Raw genomic sequence first — 20,063 nt, forward strand, 5'->3', positions numbered from 1 at the left:
GGGACTGGGAGACTAGTCAGGATTGAGGGAAAGATGAACGGAGCAAAGTACCTTAACTTCTTGCGGCGAGCCATCCCGGATCCGGGATCGTGAATACAGCCTCAAGCTCATTACCATAACGCAACGTTAACTATTCATGAAAATCGCAAATGAAATGAAATCAATATGCTAGCTCTCAAGCTTAGCCTTTTGTTAACAACACTGTCATCTCAGATTTTCAAAAATATGCTTCTCAACCATAGCAAAACTAGCATTTAGCATTTAGCGTTAGCATTTAGCATTAGCATTTAGCGTTAGCATTAGCAGGCAACATTTTCACAAAAAACAGAAAAACATTCAAATAAATAATTTACCTTTGAAGAACTTCGGATGTTTTCAATGAGGAGACTCTCAGTTAGATAGCAAATGTTCAGTTTTCCTGAAAAATTATTTGTGCAGGAGAAATCGGTCCGTTTTCTGCGTCATGTTTGGCTACCAAAAAAAAATAAAAAATTCAGTTGTAAAAACGCAGAACTTTTTCCAAAATAACTCCATAATATCGACTGAAACATGGCAAACGTTGTTTAGAATCAATCCTCAAGATGTTTTTCTACATATCTCTTCGATGATGTATCGTTCCTGGAAGTGTGCTTCTCCCTCTGAATCGCATGGTAAAATGATTGCAGCTGAGAATTACGCACCAACTTAGACAAAGGACACCGGGCGGACCCCTGGCAAATGTAGTCTCTTATGGCCAATCTTCCAATGATATGCCTACAAATATGTCACAATGCTGCAGACATCTTGGTCGAACGGCAGAGAGCATAAGCTCGTTCACGGCACATTCACAGCCATATAAGGAGAGGATAGTAAAACAGAGCCTCAAAAATTCTGCTCGTTTCCTGTTTGAGGTTTCATCTTGGTTTCGCCTGTAGCATCAGTTCTGGGGCACTCACAGATAATATCTTTGCAGTTTTGAAAACGTCAGAGTGTTTTCTTTCCAAGGCTGCCAATTATATGCATAGTCGAGCATATTTTCGTGACAAAATATTGCGCTTAAAACGGGCACGTTTTTTTATCCAATAATGACATAGCACCCCCATAGGTTGAAGAGGTTAAGGAAAACCTGCTCCAGAGCGCTCAGGACCTCAGGCTGGGGCGAAGGTTCACCTTCCAACAGGACAACAACCCTAAGCACACAGCCAAGACAATGCAGGGGTAGCTTGGGGACAAGTCTCTTAATGTCCTTGAGTGGCCCAGCCAGAGCCTGGACTTGACCCGATCGAAAATCTCTGAAGAGAACTGAAAACAGCTGTGCAGCGAAGCTCCCCATCCAACCTGACAGAGCTTGAGAGGATCTGCAGAGATTAATGGGGAAAACTTGTAGCGTCATACCCAAGAAGACTCAAGGCTGTAATCGGTGCCAATAGTGCTTCAACAAAGTACTGAGTAAAGGGTCTGAATACTTATGTAACTGTGATATTTCAGCATCATTTGTATTTTTTTTGCTCAAATTTCTAATAATCTGTTTTTGCTTTGTCATTATGGGTATTTGTGTGTAGATTGATGAGGGGGAAAAAATGATTTAATCCATTTTAGAATAAAGCTGTAAGGTAACAAAATGTGAAAAAAATCAAGGGGTCTGAATACTTTCCGAATGCACTGTATCGATCAAATCAAATCAAATGTATTTATATAGCCCTTCGTACATCAGCTGATATCTCAAAGTGCTGTACAGAAACCCAGCCTAAAACCCCAAACAGCAAGCAATGCAGGTGTAGAAGCACGGTGGCTAGGAAAAACTCCCTAGAAAGGCCAAAACCTAGGAAGAAACCTAGAGAGGAACCAGGCTATGTGGGGTGGCCAGTCCTCTTCTGGCTGTGCCGGGTGGAGATTATAACAGAACATGGCCAAGATGTTCAAATGTTCATAAATGACCAGCATGGTCGAATAATAATAAGGCAGTACAGTTGAAACTGGAGCAGCAGCACAGTCAGGTGGACTGGGGACAGCAAGGAGTCATCATGTCAGGTAGTCCTGGGGCATGGTCCTAGGGCTCAGGTCCATCGAGAGAGAGAAAGAAAGAGAGAAAGAGAGAATTAGAGAAAGCACACTTAAATTCACACAGGACACCGAATAGGGCAGGATGAGTACTCCAGATATAACAAACTGACCCTAGCCCCCCGACACATACACTACTGCAGCATAAATACTGGAGGCTGAGACAGGATGATCTATTTTGGATGCAATTTGAATGGAGTTGAAGCTCGCATGGGGCACTGATTTAAAGCAACGATATTCGAGTGATAGGCTGTTCTAAAACTCTGGAGCTGCAATAATAAAAACAAAACATCTTGACAATTAAAAAATTAGGTGACCCTCAAAAGCCAGATGGAGATGCGTAAATTAGACGTGTATTTGGTCTTTATATTACTGCAGCATACACTATGCCGGAGCAAATGCAGACCTGCCTGTCACAAGAAAAAAAGTAACCATGATGAGATGAAAGGTCTACAACATGCATTGTGAACTGCGCTCCATACTGAGATGGGCTGTCTGTCCCCATCCTGAGCATTGATGATTCATCACGCAGAGGCTGTAGAGAAGCCACATTTAGACATTTTATATAATTTATCCGTTCCATTTCACAGCATGCTGTTCAAATAAATTATATATTATTATTTACCGGTTTCTCTCAGTTATTTATCCCAGGAAAAGGGGGAGGTTTTGTGTGGTAAATACCGGTAAATCGCACACACCTGAACACACTTAACAAAATAAAGGAGAGACAGAGTTTAAATAACATTCTTAGAGCGTTTTCTGAACTTTACTTGTATGGTAGGAAATGTACCTTGCTGACAGACCCTAAGATTCTTGGTCCTAAGACAGGTGTCCCAACATTTGCAGCAGCTAGAAGGCAGTGATGGTCTTTGATTTGAGCAGCTTGCACATATGATATAACAGTACAAAACACCAGAGCAGCATGGCAATCCAGATGTGTTGTCCAGACTCCCCCTGAGTGATTGTAGGGGTCCTACCCCAAATCCACTGTGTAGAGTGTCATTTATAGATGACTTGCCAATCACTGCTAAAGATATAGCACTTGAAACTGAGAAAGATCCTGTATTGAAAATAGTTACGCATTTATGTCAAAAGAAAGTTGGGATGACTCTGTCCTTTGGGGTTACAGGGTGTTGATTTCACAAAGCAAGCAAAGCAGACCACTGGCAGAAATACATGAGAGTCATTGGGGTATAGTTAAGATGAACTCCTTAGCTAGAAGTCTTCACCTCGGGCCTTATTGCTTAATTATACTGCAAAATTACTGCAATAAAAAAACGGTGTTATTTTGGACACAGTATTTGCAGCATACTTCAGTTATACTGCACTCTGACTGCAATCTGTTTTCATAAGGGATAAGGTCCACAGCAATCTGATTATAATAAACCAATTAACATTAATTGTTTATTGATTATAATAAACCAATTAACGTTCATAGTCTATTTACATATTCCCTCCAAGTTTTGGTGCTGGTCCCACCCAAAAGCAAGAGTGTTCCATCCAAACAATCACTTCATCTGATTTGTTTTCATAATCAACTGTCAGAGTTCAGTCAAACCTCCTCTGCACAGCACACTTTGCAGACTACGTTGCACAGCACACTCTGACTACGTTGCAAATCAGGCTAGGTATACATGTGGATTTCCCAGCAGCTCCATCAAGCATCGCCTAGATCTTGAAATCATCAGCAGCAGCAACCATTCATCAAGTGTCCAGATAGTTATTTTCCTATTATAAGTAAAGGACATGGTATTCATGGGTTGCATGCTTCGTCACTATATCGTTTTGAAAATCCCTTTTTCCACCACCATTTTCGTATTTTCGGACAATTTAGCCTGAATGGAGGATGCTTTATGTACATGCCGGTCATAAGTGTATTACTGGGAATGCATATCAATCTTAGACAATAGTGGAGATCTAGCGCCCCACTATCGGCTGCTTAGGCTACTGATATTTGATCCCCCCCAAAAAATGTAAAGCCTTCTGGCTGCTGAATGCAAGAATGAATGTATACCCCTTATGATATATCATATGACCTATAAAAGCCCCGGCTGGAGGTCTAGCTGGTTTGACTTTACTACAGGCATACAGTGGCAAGAAAAAGTATGTGGAGCCTTTGGAATTACCTGGATTTCTGCATAAATTGGTCATAAAATTTGATCTGATCTTCATCTAAGTCTCAACAATAGGTAAACACAGTGTGCTTAAACTAATAACACACAAATTACTATATTTTTCTTGTCTATATTGAATACATAATTTATGGAAAAAGTATGTGAACCACTAGGCTAATAACTTCTCCAAAAGCTAATTGGAGTCAGGAGTCAGCTAACCTGGAGTCCAATCAATGAGACGAGATTGGAGATGTTGGTTAGAGCTGCCCTGACCTATAAAAAACACTCACAAATATGAGTTTGCTATTCACAAGAAGCATTGCCTGATGTGAACCATGCTTCAAACAAAAGAGATCTCAGAAGACCAAAGATTGAGAATTGTTGACTTGCATAAAGCTGGAAGGATTTACAAAAGTATCTCTAAAAGCCTTGATGTTCATCAGTCCACGGTAAGACAAACTGTCTATGAATGGAGAAAGTTCGGCACTGTCGCTACTCTCCCTAGGAGTGGCCGTCTTGCAAAGATATTACTGCAAGAGCACAGCACAGAATGCTCAATGATGTTAAGAAGAATCCTAGTGTCAGGTAAAGACTTACAGAAATCTCTGGAACATCTCTGTTGACGAGTCTACGATACGTAAAACACTAAACAAGAATGGTATTCATGGGAGGACACCACAGAAGAAGCCACTGCTGTCAAAAAAACATAGCTGCTCGTCTGAAGTTCGCAAAAGAGCAACTAGATGTTTACAGCGCTACTGGCAAAATATTCTGTGGACAGATGAAACTAAAGTTGAGTTATTTTGTAGGAACACACAACACTATGTGTGGAGAAAAATAGGCACAGCACAGCAACATCATAATCTCATCCCAACTGTAAAGTGCGGCTGGCTTCCGGGTTGGATGGCGCTGTGTTAAGAAGCAGTGCGGCTTGGTTGGGTTGTGTATTGGAGGACGCATGACTTTCAACCTTCGTCTCTCCCAAGCCCGTACGGGAGTTGTAGCGATGAGACAAGATAGTAGCTACTAAACAATTGGATACCACGAAATTGGGGAGAAAAAGGGGTAAAAAAACATATTTAAAAAGAAAGAATTATAGCCTGGTCCCAGATCTGTTTATGCTGTCTTGCTAACTCCTCATGTATGATAGTTGTCATGCCATGTTGGCTTGGCTATACATAGGAGTTTGATATATAGCACAAACAGATCAAAGACCAAGCTAGCATTTGGCTGATTGTCAGAACAGAAAGGAACTACTCTAGAAATTGTTGGCTTTGTTACAGGAAAGATAAGAGAATGACTTTTTTTTGTGTGGCACCTGAATGCAAGGGCAAGCAGTAGTGTATGATATTATAGTTATAATGATGTAACTTGTACATTGTTTTCAGGTTTTAATTAGAAAATGTATTCCCCTATCCTTATTCTTTCAATACAGTTGTTTAATTAATATATCACTCGTCTTTCCTTATATGAAAAAGTCAATGCTTTCTGTGATTTTGTTTTGGTGCAGATATGCGTTTAATTTACTAGCTGGATAAGAGAAAGTCTGATCACGAAATATTCCGTAGAATTGTAGAAAAGTACCATCAGTCACAAAAACAGGATCAGAATGGAAATACCTTTTTATTGAGAACGAGTTATACCTTCCAGAGCTTGAGTTGTAAAACGATAACTTGAAAAGACATACATGCCATGATTTTTACTTTCATTATAACCTTGTTTGCGATCTGAGACAGATATGGGTTTTATTTATACAAATACATGTGCCACAACCAGAGCACTTTGACAGTTTACAATAAAGAAAACAATTGCAGTGCATCTGTTTTATGGTCTTATGTAAATAATTGACAAGAGAATTTACGAAGAATGACAACCTTTCAATGGAGTCGGATTTCTTTATTGACCTAAGAATGTTTACTCATTAAAAAACATGGAACGCTAACTCCAGTGTCATCACAAAGTCTATTTTGCAAAGTGATGAAATAGACTTCGATACTGAAGATTATACCATGAGCCATTGCATCTCAGAGGCCTAACACAGCAAGTAATACCAAGCATACTTAGTATTGTTTATTAGTATTGCCTCAGACGCAGATGCCTATAGCCCTGTAGATAATCATGTCATTCTGCAATGAATAGACGGCCAGGACGGTCCACCAGATAAACAGGCTGTTCTGGACCTGCATCTTCTTGTGACCTATTGAAAACAGTACAATAATGATATAGCAAATTAAGATGCATTATGTATGCCTTTTGTTTTGATGACAAAACAAAGTAGCCTACACACCTGTGGAACTTTGTCGCTTTCAGGGTGCGACTCCAGCTCCAACTGACAGGCCTTTGTTTAGTTTTTTTAAGGGGTAAGGCCAAATCAAATGCAATTTGTTGTATGCTTTGTAAAACACAGGGTGTAGACCAACAGTGAAATGATTACTTATGGGCCCTTCCCAACAATACAGAGAGAATGAGAAGGCAATCAGTCTGTGTATGTAAATATCTAATTTTACATTTAGTTTCCTAATGCCTACACAATGCGATTGAGCATTTCAGTGGCCCAAGGAAGATAAAGCAAGATAAATGGACAAATATGAGTATTATAAAAATAAATACACAGTGACTTATTAGACAAAGTGAAAATTTTAAAATTACATTTAAAAAAGACTGCATGGGGGCTTTAATCTTCTCTGAACAATGAGAACATGACTTTAAATACAACCATGAGGAAACCTGTAGGAAACATTATGCTGAAGTACTGAAATTCCCCACAAAAGAACGTTAATGTTCTCTGAACTATTTGAGAACATTCCCAATGTCAAACCAGTTGGAGAATGTTCCTAGAACCTTACCAACATTTAAATTAAATGTAACCACTTTTGAACTTTTAGGAAACATTCTGTTAAAGTAATGAAATCCCAAGAAAATAACATTTTTGTCAAGTTCCTTAAAATGTGCTGCTGATAATGTTCCAAAGCCAAGCAACTACCCTGCACAATTCCCAGAAAGTTATATGCAAAACAACCATAGGACAACCACGCTCTCACCAAGCCCTAAGAAACATATGGTTCTCAGAACATTATGTGCTTGCTGGGTCTAGCCCACTGATAAAGACAAGTTAATGAGAGAGCGCTGAATATCTTTGTCTGTTTAATCCATTTAAATTGTGGAGCACACACTTGTCTGTGAAAACTGCAGCTTACATTCAATCAATTTTCCATTTATAAAATTGTCCTGTGCTTGGGTTCTCAAAGCATCAGAGCAGTAAAACTAAAACAGTTTGTGAGGTATGATGACTCACCTCTGCATCTGGCACCACAATCAACTGCATTCTCATTTTCTCATTCACCTATGTAGGCATATCAGAAGACAATATCATCATGATCCAGTAAAGCAATATTGTCACCAGAATCAACATCTACGATAAGCAATATTTAGATTTCACTTTTCACCATCTATAAACTAGTTTCAGAACTGCTTATAATCCCTATATCCTGTTTTTCAAAGGTACCTTGATATAAAGTGGTGCATCTACCAGCTAATTGTCCATCTAAAACCAATGGTCAAAAAAGCTGATACATTTGTAATTCACCAGCGATACCAAAAACACCCTTAACACACAACACAATTGTTTTAATGAAACTGATGAAAAGCCATGGTGAATGCCATCTGCAAATACCGGTAGGTGCTATACCTTTAAAATACTGTTCCTACTGTTTCAAATGTGTAGGGATTCGCCAGAGCTGGACAACCTTGCAGCTGTACAATCAAAGCCATTACACCAAGGTGCCTGACTGGGCCCCTAAGTGAAATCGCAAGTCATTTACTTCATCGTCTGTGTTTAACTTGCCGCCAAACTACATGGTACAATAGCCAGGACACTGCACTAGCACCATATGGTGTATGCACCGTGTGCTGTCTGTTCTACGGTACCTCAAGCCCAGACATACCTCCTGGTCAGGTCACGTGGTCAGGAAAAACTCTAAGCCCCAACTATGGCCTCTTGGCAACACCATCCCGGTTATGAAACCAATGTGGTACATTTTGAAAAACTGTTTCGAAAAGCCCCTGCACTTCTCTGATCAACAGTCCCTCAACCCCTGACATGCCTCTGGTGTAGTCTGGGACTCTGTCCTCCATATCAGGTCCCTAATGTAGATCTAAGTGCTGTAACTTTCAGAATGTAGAGGTCAGCCAACTGGGTAACAGAATAAGGTTAAGGCTATTCCAGATACAGACCAAGTCCAACAACCACTCGAGAGTACCGTACTATTTACTGAATTCTTGCAGGACAGTGGAACCTGATAAAAGCGTGCTTATTTATTGAACAATGCATCCTTAGCCTTCATCAGGTTTTAACAATAAACACTTAACTTCCACTGTCCTTCAAGAATCGATTGATTTCCTCTTGCACCTTAGTTGAAGAGCGAGGTACTGGCAGTGTTCCCTTCTCTATGGTCTGTAAATCCAAAGTGAATCTGACAGAAGGCCTCCCATACAGCTACCTGAATGAAAATCACTACACAACAGCCATGGGTGACCACATTGCACTCACTATTTTAAGTCTTCTAAATGACTAAAATGGAAATGTAATGCATTTCCATAGTAACCCATTAGCAAAGCCACGTTGAACGCGGGGGTTCTATTCGCTTTCATTCTCACATGATCCCTCTATTCTTCAAGGCCAAGGCTACCTACAGTACATGCTGTTCCTGGATGAATAGCACAGCTTCAGAAGATTGAAAGAACGAGAGAGAAAGCAAGAGGGAAAGAGAGAGGGGTGTGTGTGTGTGTGCGTTTTCCAGGGTGTCAGGCTGCGTAGGAAGTTGAAAAAGCAACTCCTTCAAAGAAAATGATTTGCCAGCTTAGTGACAAAGTTTAGAAATGAATATGAAGAAATCAAGGCCCTCAGGATCTCTTGAGCTCTGTTGAATGATCCCCACCACCACAGGCAACACTTTGCTTCAATGTTTTAATTAAAAAGCTACCAAACCTAAAAGCTGAGGGAAAACAAGCACACAAATAATATGCATTACTGTCGTCTTGTGTGGGAATTAGTCTAAAATAACTTCTGCCATTTGCTATCATTTGCATGTAAATGGGAAGCATAGTGAGTGAACAACCGCCCGTATACACAAAGCAGCAAAATGAGACCTTGTTTTCAAAACTACATCTGGTGATTGTGGATCAGTTCACAGTAGCACAGTCAGGAGACCGTTAAAATGACCAGTTAATATTGACCATGTGTGAGTCCCGAAAGGCACATTACTCCGCATAAAAAGTGCTCTACTTTTGACCAGATCCCTATTGGCCTCGGTCAAAAGTAGTGCACTATAAAGGGAACAGGGTGCCATTTGGGACAATGCCTAGGATGTTGTCTATAACATATGCTAATTTGGAGATGCTCATTTTGGGTGCCACAGTCAGTTCCGGCAGACAACTGACATATCCATTGCTTTGCTATTTACCGGCCCCATGCTGATTCAGGAATACAAATGAGTGCAGGTGACACCATTTACTGTACCATTCTAGACTTGCCTTTTGCTTCTCTTCGGGCAACTGCGCCTCAATTTAAGCAGTTCAATTTAGTCATTAGGGCCTAGAATACCCTCTGACATTTCCCAAATGAAAATGTATTTGTTGCATTTTACAACCGAGATTGAGCTGTGTTTAATATGGAAATGGATTAACATGCCCTCCATTCTTTGCTGCATTTCATTATTTGTTTCGTAGTCGACAAGCTGGACACAAGAAAAGTTCCTTTGTGCAGTGAGCAGCTTACGTCTCTGCTGCAGGTCAGTAAGACTTTAGGGGCTGCACTATGCCAAGGCAAAGGAACTGTCTAGTCGGGAAGGACAAAGGAAAATATGCAAAGCTGAGGAAATTAAAATGCGCTCTGGATTTGCATAACAACCAATGCTAATACTCACCACCTAATACTTTGCTTATCCTGACATAGTTGCAAAACTATGGTAACGTTCACAAACTTCCCAGAATTTCCAGCAATCCTGGTTGGAGTATTCCAGATTTACTGTTTATTCCGACCTAAATTCTGGGAATCTTCCAACTGTCATTTCTGGAAAAACCTGGGGATTTTGGAAGGTTTCCAGAATTTTGCAAACATATCACGGCATGTAAAAAAGTTCTAATGTGCAGAGCTCCGCAGTGGGCAAATAATGTGGGGCATATGTTTTGATGAGGGGAAAAAGGGCTCATTTGATGTTGTAACTGACAGATGAGACAGAGAGCATCTATGTGTTTTTTTTCTCTATTTAATTCATAGAAATCACTACTTGATATAAAATGTAAAAAAAAGAAAGAAAAAAGGCTGAAGTTTGACTTCAATTACTTTGACAATGCACAAATTAAGACGATATAACTTTACAGGCATAACTTCTGCTCCCGTATGAATCGAGTTCAGCGTCATCTAGTAAATATTTTTATTTGCTCTTTTAACATTTGTCTCAATTAAGCTGATGAAACAACCAAAACAAAGAACAGGTACACAAATGTGAAATGTATGGTGATATAAAACGTTTCTGTGACAGGACACGTTAGACGACGTCGCCAAAGGAAGGAGTAAAGAGTGGCTATAACTGTCTGCAGCACAATTCTACAACACAGTGTGTTCGCTAAATACGTTACAGGTTGGATGAAATACCAAGAGAATTGTTCTAACAATATTGTAAACACCAGTGCAAGAGCGATGCAGTCAAAGTAGAACTTAAACTCTTTTTTTTCTCTCCCCTCATTCTGATTACTGGAGTTTGTGTGAACTATAAAACATAACATTTTTTGGCAAGTTGTTTCTTTTCTCCAAATGCATCAGCGACAGTGCAAGCCAGGAATGCAAAGATCGCTAGTGCAATAACAGCAATAAAGCACGGCCAATATTGCTAAATTAAATATGATCAGACATTTCTCAGAAAAATCGGCAGCTCTAAAGCGATATACAATACTCAAATGCCCAGGTAACAGTTTCTTCCTTGAAGAATGTGACTATTAGTTCAATATTCCTATATCTTAAAAAGGGATAGTCACCTAATATCCAAGACTATTGGCAGTCTTAAATGCCCTGTAAGCCATCTTTGGATGCCAAAATTTGTCCCACCAAGTGTTTAAAATAAATACAAAATGTGCCACTTTAAGAGCACTGAGCTCAACCGGTCCATTTTCTCCTGTGTGTTGTCCAGGGGAACTGAACTGCCTGCTGGATGTCTTTAAAGGCCTTTAGGTCTCCTCTCCCTGCGCACCAACAAGGAAGAAGCTCAACAGTCCGTTTTAATTTTGTCCAGAGAGTTGTCGATTTTTGTCAGAGTCTTTTTGATGCGTAGCGCCGTTAATCTGGCGGATGGATTCTGGTACCAGCACTCCTTCATAAGTTTTGCGATGGACGTTAAAGTCTGGAAAGCAAGAGGAAATCAGAGTTAAAAATCCATTAAAGTTCACTTAAAAAATGTAATCAAGTGTGAAAGTGTATAGTTCCGCAAAGCAAAGGGTAAAGCAATTATTCTTAAAATCAAATTTAAAAAAAGCTTATGTCCAGTACACAGAATTGCAGATGTTATCACAGGTGCAGCGAAAAGAACAAATATCAGATTGAGTAATATAAAAAAAAAGCTAGAATTCTAAGCAAAAATGAATTCTGAGCACAAAAGATTTTAACTGCCAATCAGACGGTATTATGTTTTCAATGGAGCTGGGAAATGCGGTTGACGGCTGACAGGCTGTTTACAGAGACAAGTAACCGTCTGATGAGAAAGGACAACCTGGCAGATTGTGCAGAATGCTGCACTGTTTATAAATAGAGATTTGGACAGGCTCATATTCTTCATGAAAACATATTAGCTAGTTCCCTCTCCACCTCTGCTTGTCTCGTCTCTGTACTCACTGGGTCTGAGAACCATCTGTTGGGGATGTTGGGTCTCTGCTGGTCCACACACACCACCTTCTTCATGTCTTCAAAGCTGGGGTCGCTGGGCACCGCGTCATGGAAGGGAGGCTTGTAGTCCTCTACAATGCCTACGCGGAGTGTGTTGGAGAATACACAACATATAAATGTCAATGAGATCTCATATTAATCCGCACGGGAATTTTAATATTGAGCAATATGCAAGTGTAACAGAGAATAGGAAAAATACATGACAGAAATATCCATAAAATCTGCCCGAATGGGGGTTTTATACTGTATTCCATCCTACTTAATTTGACAGCATTTTTTTTTTTTAAGTGTCACAAAATACGAGAAATGGCACATAAAATTGCTAACAAGGTACTTTGTTTGCATAGTTCTCACTTGCTACTTATGTACTAGGTGGAAACCCATGGGGAAAGTAAGTCATTTAACTGTGTGGAGAAAGCAAGATCCATTTCAGATAAGATGCCAGTGCCTCTAGTCCCAGACTAGACCACAGACACGGGGGAGACTTCTCCTCTGAAGTCACATTCACTCATTTCCTCAATGAGACTGTTGATTTTAATCCTAGACTTGTTCTGCCAATGGTCAATACAACTGTATGCATAGCAAAGTGATACAGCGGTCTTGCTATTAGATTGCTGAACACTTCCTCTAAAAGTGGAGGAATCAATTCAAATCCAGCTGGACATTATGTTCTACATACAGCTGAAGTCGGAAGTTTACATATACTTAGGTTGGAGTCATTAAAACTTGTTTTTCAACCATTCCACAAATTTCTTGTTAACTAACTATAGTTTTGGCAAGTCGGTTAGGACATCTAATTTGTGCATGACAAGTAATTTTTTCAAAAATTGCTTACAGACAGATTATTTCACTTATAATTCACTGTATCACAATTTCAGTGGGTCAGACGTTTACATACACGAAGTTGACTGTGCCTTTAAACAGCTTGGAAAATTCCAGAAAATGATGTCATGCTTTAAAAGCTTCTGATGTGCTAATTGACATCATTTGAGTCAATTGGAGGTGTACATGTTGATGTATTTCAAGGCCTACCTTCAAACTCAGTGCCTCTTTGCTTGACAGCATGGGAAAATCAAAAGAAATCAGCCAAGACCTCAGAAAAAAATGTGTAGACCTCATCCTTGGGAGCAATTTCCAAACGCCTGAAGGTACCACATTTATCTGTACAAACAATAGTACACAAGTATGAACAACGTGGGACCACACAGCCGTCATACCGCTCAGGAAGGAGACGCGTTCTGTCTCCTAGAGATGAACGTACTTCAGTGCGAAAAGTGCAAATCAATCCCAGAACAACAGCAATGGACCTTGTGAAGATGTTGGAGGAAACGGGTACAAAAGTATTTATATCCACAGTAAAACGAGTCCTATAAATCGACATAACCTGAAAGGCAGCTCAGCTAGGAAGAAACCACTGCTCCAAAACCCCCATAAAAAAGGCAGACTACGGTTTGCAAGTGCAGATCGTACTTTTTGGAGAAATGTCCTCTGGTCTGATGAAACAAAAATAGAACTATTGGGCCATAATGACCATAGTTATGTTTGGAGGTAAAAGGAGGAAGCTTGCAAGGCGAAGAACACCATTCCAACCGTGAAGCACGGGGGTGGCAGCATCATGTTGTGGAAGTGCTTTGCTGCAGGAGAGACTGGTGCACTTAACAAAATAGATGGCACCATGAGGAAAGAAAAATGTGGATATATTGAAGCAACATCTCAAGACATCAGTCAGGAAGTTAAAGCTTGGTCGCAAATGGGTCTTCCAAATGGACAATGACCCCAACATAACTTCCGTTGTGGCAAAATGTCTTAAGGACAACAAAGTCAAGGTATTGGAGTGGCCATCACAAAGCGCTGACCTCATTCCTATAGAAAATGTGTGGGCGGAACTGAAACAGCATGTGCGAGCAAGGAGGCCTACAAACCTGACTCAGGTACACCAGCTCTGTCAGGAGGAATGGGCCAAAATTCACCCAACTTATTGTGGGAAGCTTGTGGAAGGCTACCCGAAACGTTTGACCCAAGTTAAACAATTTAAAGGCAATGCTACCAAATACTAATTGAGTATGTAAACTTCTGACCCACTGAAAGAATTAAAAGCTGAAATAAATCACTCTACACTATTACTTTGACCTTTCACATTCTTGAAATAAAAGGGGTGATCCTAACTGACCTAAGACATGGATTTTATTACTAGGGGTTAACTGTTGGGAATTGTGAAAAACTGAGTTTAAATGTATTTGGCGAAAGTGTAGGTAAACTTCCGACTTCAACTGTATTATGATAGGTTTTGATTATGCCCTGACAGGGATATTTGAGAATATTCCAAGAACAGCATGCATATGCAGACAGGCAGTTAACAGAAAGATACCTACAGAAGCTCTGTATGATCGAACTACTACATTACATGTTTAACATGCTTTATCAAACAGCCCTAAATGTATGACATTCTACATGTTTGTTTTTAATTCTACATTTTTACTGAATACTTGTTGCACTGTTTTAGATGAGAGCAAGTAAGTGTTTCATTGCACTGTGTACACTGCAGTGTATTCTATGCATATGACAAATCAACTTTGATTTGATGGTCAATGAGGAAAGGAGTGAGAGAGAACAGAAGAAACCATTCAACGTGTATTGTACTGACCGTTGCTGACCGTGCTCCTTGCAATCTCCCACAGGACCAGGCCAAAGGCCCAGATGTCCACTCTCTTGAAGGACTCAAAGCAGTCCATCTGGATGGAGTCGTCCAAGACCTCTGGGGCCATGTAGCGCTTCGTGCCCACTTTCGGGTTGTTGCCCACGTCTAACTCGTTTGTGTCTTGGAAATGCATCACAGCAAGACCTAGGCCAGAAAATATTTTTATTATCATTAAAAGGATTCAAAATATGGTGTCTATGTACCAAAATGATTGTCCCTATTAACTTAATATATCTGAAGCACAGTATATTGTCCTCTGGTGGACGTGATTAAAATAGCATTGGTAAAAAAACAAAAAGAACTTGTCAAAAACAACCACATTTATCCAACATCAAATTACGCCACGATCGCATCACAACAAAAACAACTCGTCAACATCCTGTTTGTGAGCAGAATGCAGCTCATAAACAACTTAAAAGGGATGATGGTCGTGATCTTAGCAGTAGTCTCAATGAGTGGTCAGAGCTACCTGAAATGACTCACTTATCATTGGCACCGAGAACTTTGAGTTTGGGACATGAGTGCTCCTTAATGCATGTTTGGTTAAGGCTTAAAGAGCTTCCTGCTCCGTTCTTCCTCTAATGCTAAAAAAAAACCAGGGTAGATGAGGGAAGAGGGTTGGAGTGGTTTGGTATTTGTTATTTTATTAGGATCCCCATTAGGTGTTGCAAAAGCAGCAGCTACTCTTCCTGGGGTCCACACAAAACCGAATACAGAACATCAATAGACAAGAACAGCTCAAGGACAGAACTACATACATTTGTTTAAAAAAGGCACACGTAGTCTACATGTCAATGCATATAAGATGGAAGATGAGTTGGTTCAGGTTATTAAATCAACCTACACTGTAGTGTTTACAAACACTACAGGAACAAGACCATCCCCATGTATCGATCACATTTTCAATAATGCTGTAGAACTTTACTTTAAAGCTGTATCCGTACCCATTGGATGCAGTGATCCCAATATAGTGGCTATATCCAGGAAAGCCGAAGTTCTAACAGCTGGGCCTAAAATTGTGTATAAGAGATCATACAAAAGATTTTGCTGTGACTTCTGTGGATGATGTTAAAAATATTTGTTGGTCTGGTGTGATTAACGAGGAGCATCCAGACGCTGCATTTTATGAATTTATAAAATTGCTTCTTCCAATTATTGATAAACATGCACCTGTTAAGAAACTGACTGTTAGAACTGTTAAGGCTCCATGGATTGATGAGGAATTGAAAAACTGTATGGTTGAAAGAGATGGGGCAAAAGGAGTGGCTAATAAGTCTGGCTGGACATCCGACTGACTTACTGCAAATTGAGAAATTATGTGACTAAACTCAACAAAAAGAAGAAACTTTATTATGAAGCCAAGATCAATGATATAAAGAATGGGAAAAAATGTTGGAGTACTTCTAATTAAATTATGGGCAGAAAGACAAATTAAACTCCATCTTTCATCGAATCAGATGGCTTATTCATTACAAAGCCATTTGATGTTGCCAATTATTTCAATTATTATTTCATTGACAAAGTGGGCAAACTTCGGCAGGAAATGCCCACAACAAACAGTAAGCAATTATATTCATGCATAAAAAACAAATAATGAAAGAAAAGCATTGCAAGTTTGAATTTTGTAAAGTTAGTGTGGGAGAGGTGGGAAAATGATTGTTAACGATCAATAATGACAAACCTCCTGGCATTGACAACTTCGATAGAAAGCTACTGAGGATGGTGGCTGACTCTATAACCACTCCTATCTGTCATATTTTTAATCTGAGCCTAGAGGAAAGTCTTTGTCCTCAAGCCTGGACCGAAGCCAAAGTAATTCCGCTACCCAAGAGTGGTAAAGCGGCTTTTACTGGTTCTAACAGCAGACCTATAAGCATGCTGCTGCTCTTAGCAAACTGTTGGGAAAAAATGTGTTTGATCAAATACAATACTATTTCTCTGCAGACAAATTAACAACAGACTTTCAGCATGCTTATAGAGAAGGGCACTCAACATGTACTGCACTGACACAAATTACTGATGGTTGGTTGAAAGAAATTGATAATAAGAAGATTGTGGGAGCAGTACTGTTAGATTTCAGTGCAGCCGTTGATATTATTGACCATAACCTGTTGTTGAAAAAACTTAAGTGCTATGGCTTTTCAACCTCTGTCATATCGTGGATTCAGAGCTTTCTTTAATGGAAGCTTCTCTAATGTCAAACATGTAAAGTGTGGTGTACCGCACTACCAATGACCTGCCACTTGGCATTAAATCAAAGCATGTGTGTCCCTGTATGCTGATGATGATGATGATTCAACCATATACGCATCAGCAACCACAGCTAAAAGAAGTCACTGAAATCCTTAACAAAGAGTTGCAGTCAGTTTTGGAATGGGTGGCCAGTAATAAACTGTTACTGGACATCTCTAAAACTAAGAGCATTGTATTTGGTACAAATCACTCCTTAAGTGCTAGACCTCAGCTGAATCTGGTAATGAATGGTGTGGCTGTTGAACAAGTTGAGGAGACTAAATTACTTGGCGTTACCTTAGAATGTAAACTGTCATGGTCAAAACATAGATTCAATGGTTGCGAAGATGGGGAGAGGTCTAGCCGTAATAAAGAGATGCTCTGCTTTTTTGACACCACACTCCAAAAAGCAAGTCCTGCAGGCTCTAGTTTTGTCTAATCTTGATTATTGTCCAGGCGTGTGGTCCAGTGCGGCAAGGACAGACCTAGATAAGCTGCAGCTGGCCCAGAACAGAGCGGCATGTTTCGTTCTTAATTGTAATCAGAGGGCTGATATAAATGCTACGCATGTCTCCCTTGGCTAAGAGTATAGGAGAGACGGACTGCATCGCGGCACAACGCCTTTCCCCTATTTGACCTAGATAGTTTGTGTGTATGCATTGATATGTAGGCTACGTGTGCCTTTTTAAAAATGGATGTATGTAGTTCTGTCCTTGAGCTGTTCTAATGATGTTCTGTATTATGTAATCCTGTATTATGTTTCATTGAAAATAACAAAACAGCAGGGATCTAGACAGCCACAAACCCGGGACAATCCGTGGTCCCAGCCACAAATGGCTAACCGTGTCACGGGCTGCGTTCAAGAAAACCTCGCTTGCTTGATATGCAGCTAGCTAGCTGCTAAGCTAGAGACAAGCAGTCCCAGCAACTGTGTCAAGTGATCCAAACTATAAAGCTAGATAGCTCCCAAGAACTTTGGTGACAGTTTGTAAAGGCGCTATTAACACCACTGTTTTTATTTAAATGTTATTTTTCTCCCTTTTTCTCCCCAATTCCATGGTATCCAATTGGTAGTTACAGTCTTGTCCCATCGCTGCAACTCCCGTACAGACTTGGGAGAGGCGAAGGTCGAGAGCCATGCGTCCTCCGAAACACAACCCAACCAAGCCGCACTGGTTCTTGACACAATGCCCCCTTAGCCCAAAAGTCAGCCACACCAATGTGTTGGAGGAAACAAGAGTCACTAGAGCGTGATGGTACAAGGACATCTCGGCCGCCAAGCACTCCCCTAATCCGGGCCAATTGTGCGCTGCCCCATGGGTCTCTATGGTCGCGGCTGGCTGTGACAGAGCCTGAACTCGAACCAGTATCTCTAGTGGCACAGCTAGCACTGCGAGGCAGTGCCTTAGACCACCGCCCCACTCGGGAGGCCCTATTACCACCAATAGGTCATATGGACACAACAGAAAAAGGTCACATATTTATTTACAACATCTAAATGAACAACAACCAGTGGAGGCTGGTGGGAGGAGCTATTGGAGGACAGGCTCATTGTAATAGCTGGAATGGAATAGATGGAACGAGTCAAATGTGGTTTCTGTTTGATACCATTCCATTTATTCCATTCCAATGAGCCCGTCCTTCTATAGCTCATCCCACCAGCCGCCTCTGACAACAACCAATACAAATCTTGAATGAACGCACACAGTATGCTTTATATCCACAACACTATGCTCTTACCCAGGTCGGCGATGCAGCACTGGCCGTTCTTGTTGACGAGTATGTTTTTGCTTTTGAGGTCTCGGTGGGCGATTGCCGGCTTGCCCTGGGTGCCGAAGATCTCCACATGGAGGTGTGCCAGGCCGCTGGCGATTGACAAAGCCATGCGCAGACAGCTGGCTGTGTCTAGGGTGCTCAGCTGCAGGTAGTCGTACAGGGAGCCCATCTCGTGGAAGTGGGTGATTAGCCACAGCTGTGTACTCGAGTTTCGGGAAGTCATGTCCGAAGCGATGAAGCCTGCAGTCAAGGACACACACACAGACACATTAGAGCCCAGGGAAAAGCTGGGAAAGGTATTTCTTCAAATTCAATATGACAGATATTTTTTCACTAAAATAAAAAACATTGCCAGGCAGATAGGGTGAATCTTAACTCCCACAGGTCAAATGTTTACTTAGTCTTCCATTGACACCAATGCAGGACTAAGTAAAAAAACAAACAAAAAAAACATTCCACTTTAGTGGGAGTTTGGATTTGCCCGGGTTGCTTCGCTCAGAGTGTATCTGGAGGTGCGTACCCAGGATGTTCTCATGCCTCAGCAGCACTGTGTTGTAGATCTCAGTCTCTCTGAACCAGGACTTCTCATCTCTGGAGGAGAAGATCTTCACGGCCACACTCTCCCCCTGCCACTGGCCTCGCCAAACCTCACCGTAGCGCCCCTTACCTATAGCGGGGGAAACAGGGGAGAGATGAGAAAACAGCAGATATTCAAGTCCTGCTTTCATAAGTAATGTTTTTCGAGCAGAAGTGCTGACCTAGGATCAGTTTTAGATCATCATTATTAAAATGATACGGGCAGGGGAGACCTGATCCCAGATGAGCACTTTGAGATGCTTTGGGAAAACAGATCTGGCCTCAAATGACATTCATCAAATACAGTGGAAAAATAGCAACCCGTCAAACTAAGACAGGAATACAGAACAGGAATGTTCCCCTCCTAACTCAAAAGTCAGATAATCTCTGTACATAGAGATTGTTATTGGTTGTATAAAGTCAGTTACACAAAACTGTAGACCATTAGTTAATGGAACACCGTACCTTTATTTTGGTCATCTTACTCAACTTGACCTTTTGCATGAACTACATCCCCATTTGACACGAAACCAAACATGTTTGTTAAAAATATTTTTGTCGGTAGTTACTTTGGCTATCTGGCCAGGTTTCAGACAGAGCTGTAAGAAAACTAAGAACACTTCAAAAACAATTATACTAAGAAAAACTCCCAGGGTCAGGGAACAGCACGGGCTCTGTTTTGCAAAACAAA

General features: G+C 40.7%; 1 protein-coding gene across 3 annotated transcripts in view; it reads right to left on the bottom strand.

Annotated features, from left to right (window-relative positions):
* Positions 1 to 10,402: 10,402 nt before the first annotated feature.
* Positions 10,403 to 20,063, bottom strand: part of LOC115108362 (activin receptor type-1-like) — a 37,318-nt gene continuing 27,657 nt past the window's right edge. For all 3 annotated transcript variants that reach the window (XM_029632613.2, XM_029632595.2, XM_029632605.2), the window contains exons 8-12: positions 19,317 to 19,463; positions 18,761 to 19,036; positions 14,735 to 14,932; positions 12,040 to 12,170; positions 10,403 to 11,551 (exon numbers count right to left, since the gene is read on the bottom strand). In XM_029632613.2, coding sequence (XP_029488473.1) covers positions 11,417 to 11,551; positions 12,040 to 12,170; positions 14,735 to 14,932; positions 18,761 to 19,036; positions 19,317 to 19,463 — 887 coding nt within the window. In that variant the 3' untranslated portion in view covers positions 10,403 to 11,416. The remainder of the gene's footprint in view (positions 11,552 to 12,039; positions 12,171 to 14,734; positions 14,933 to 18,760; positions 19,037 to 19,316; positions 19,464 to 20,063) is intronic.

This window comes from Oncorhynchus nerka, linkage group LG3 (genome assembly GCF_034236695.1).
Source record: "Oncorhynchus nerka isolate Pitt River linkage group LG3, Oner_Uvic_2.0, whole genome shotgun sequence".
Classification (NCBI taxonomy): domain Eukaryota; kingdom Metazoa; phylum Chordata; class Actinopteri; order Salmoniformes; family Salmonidae; genus Oncorhynchus; species Oncorhynchus nerka.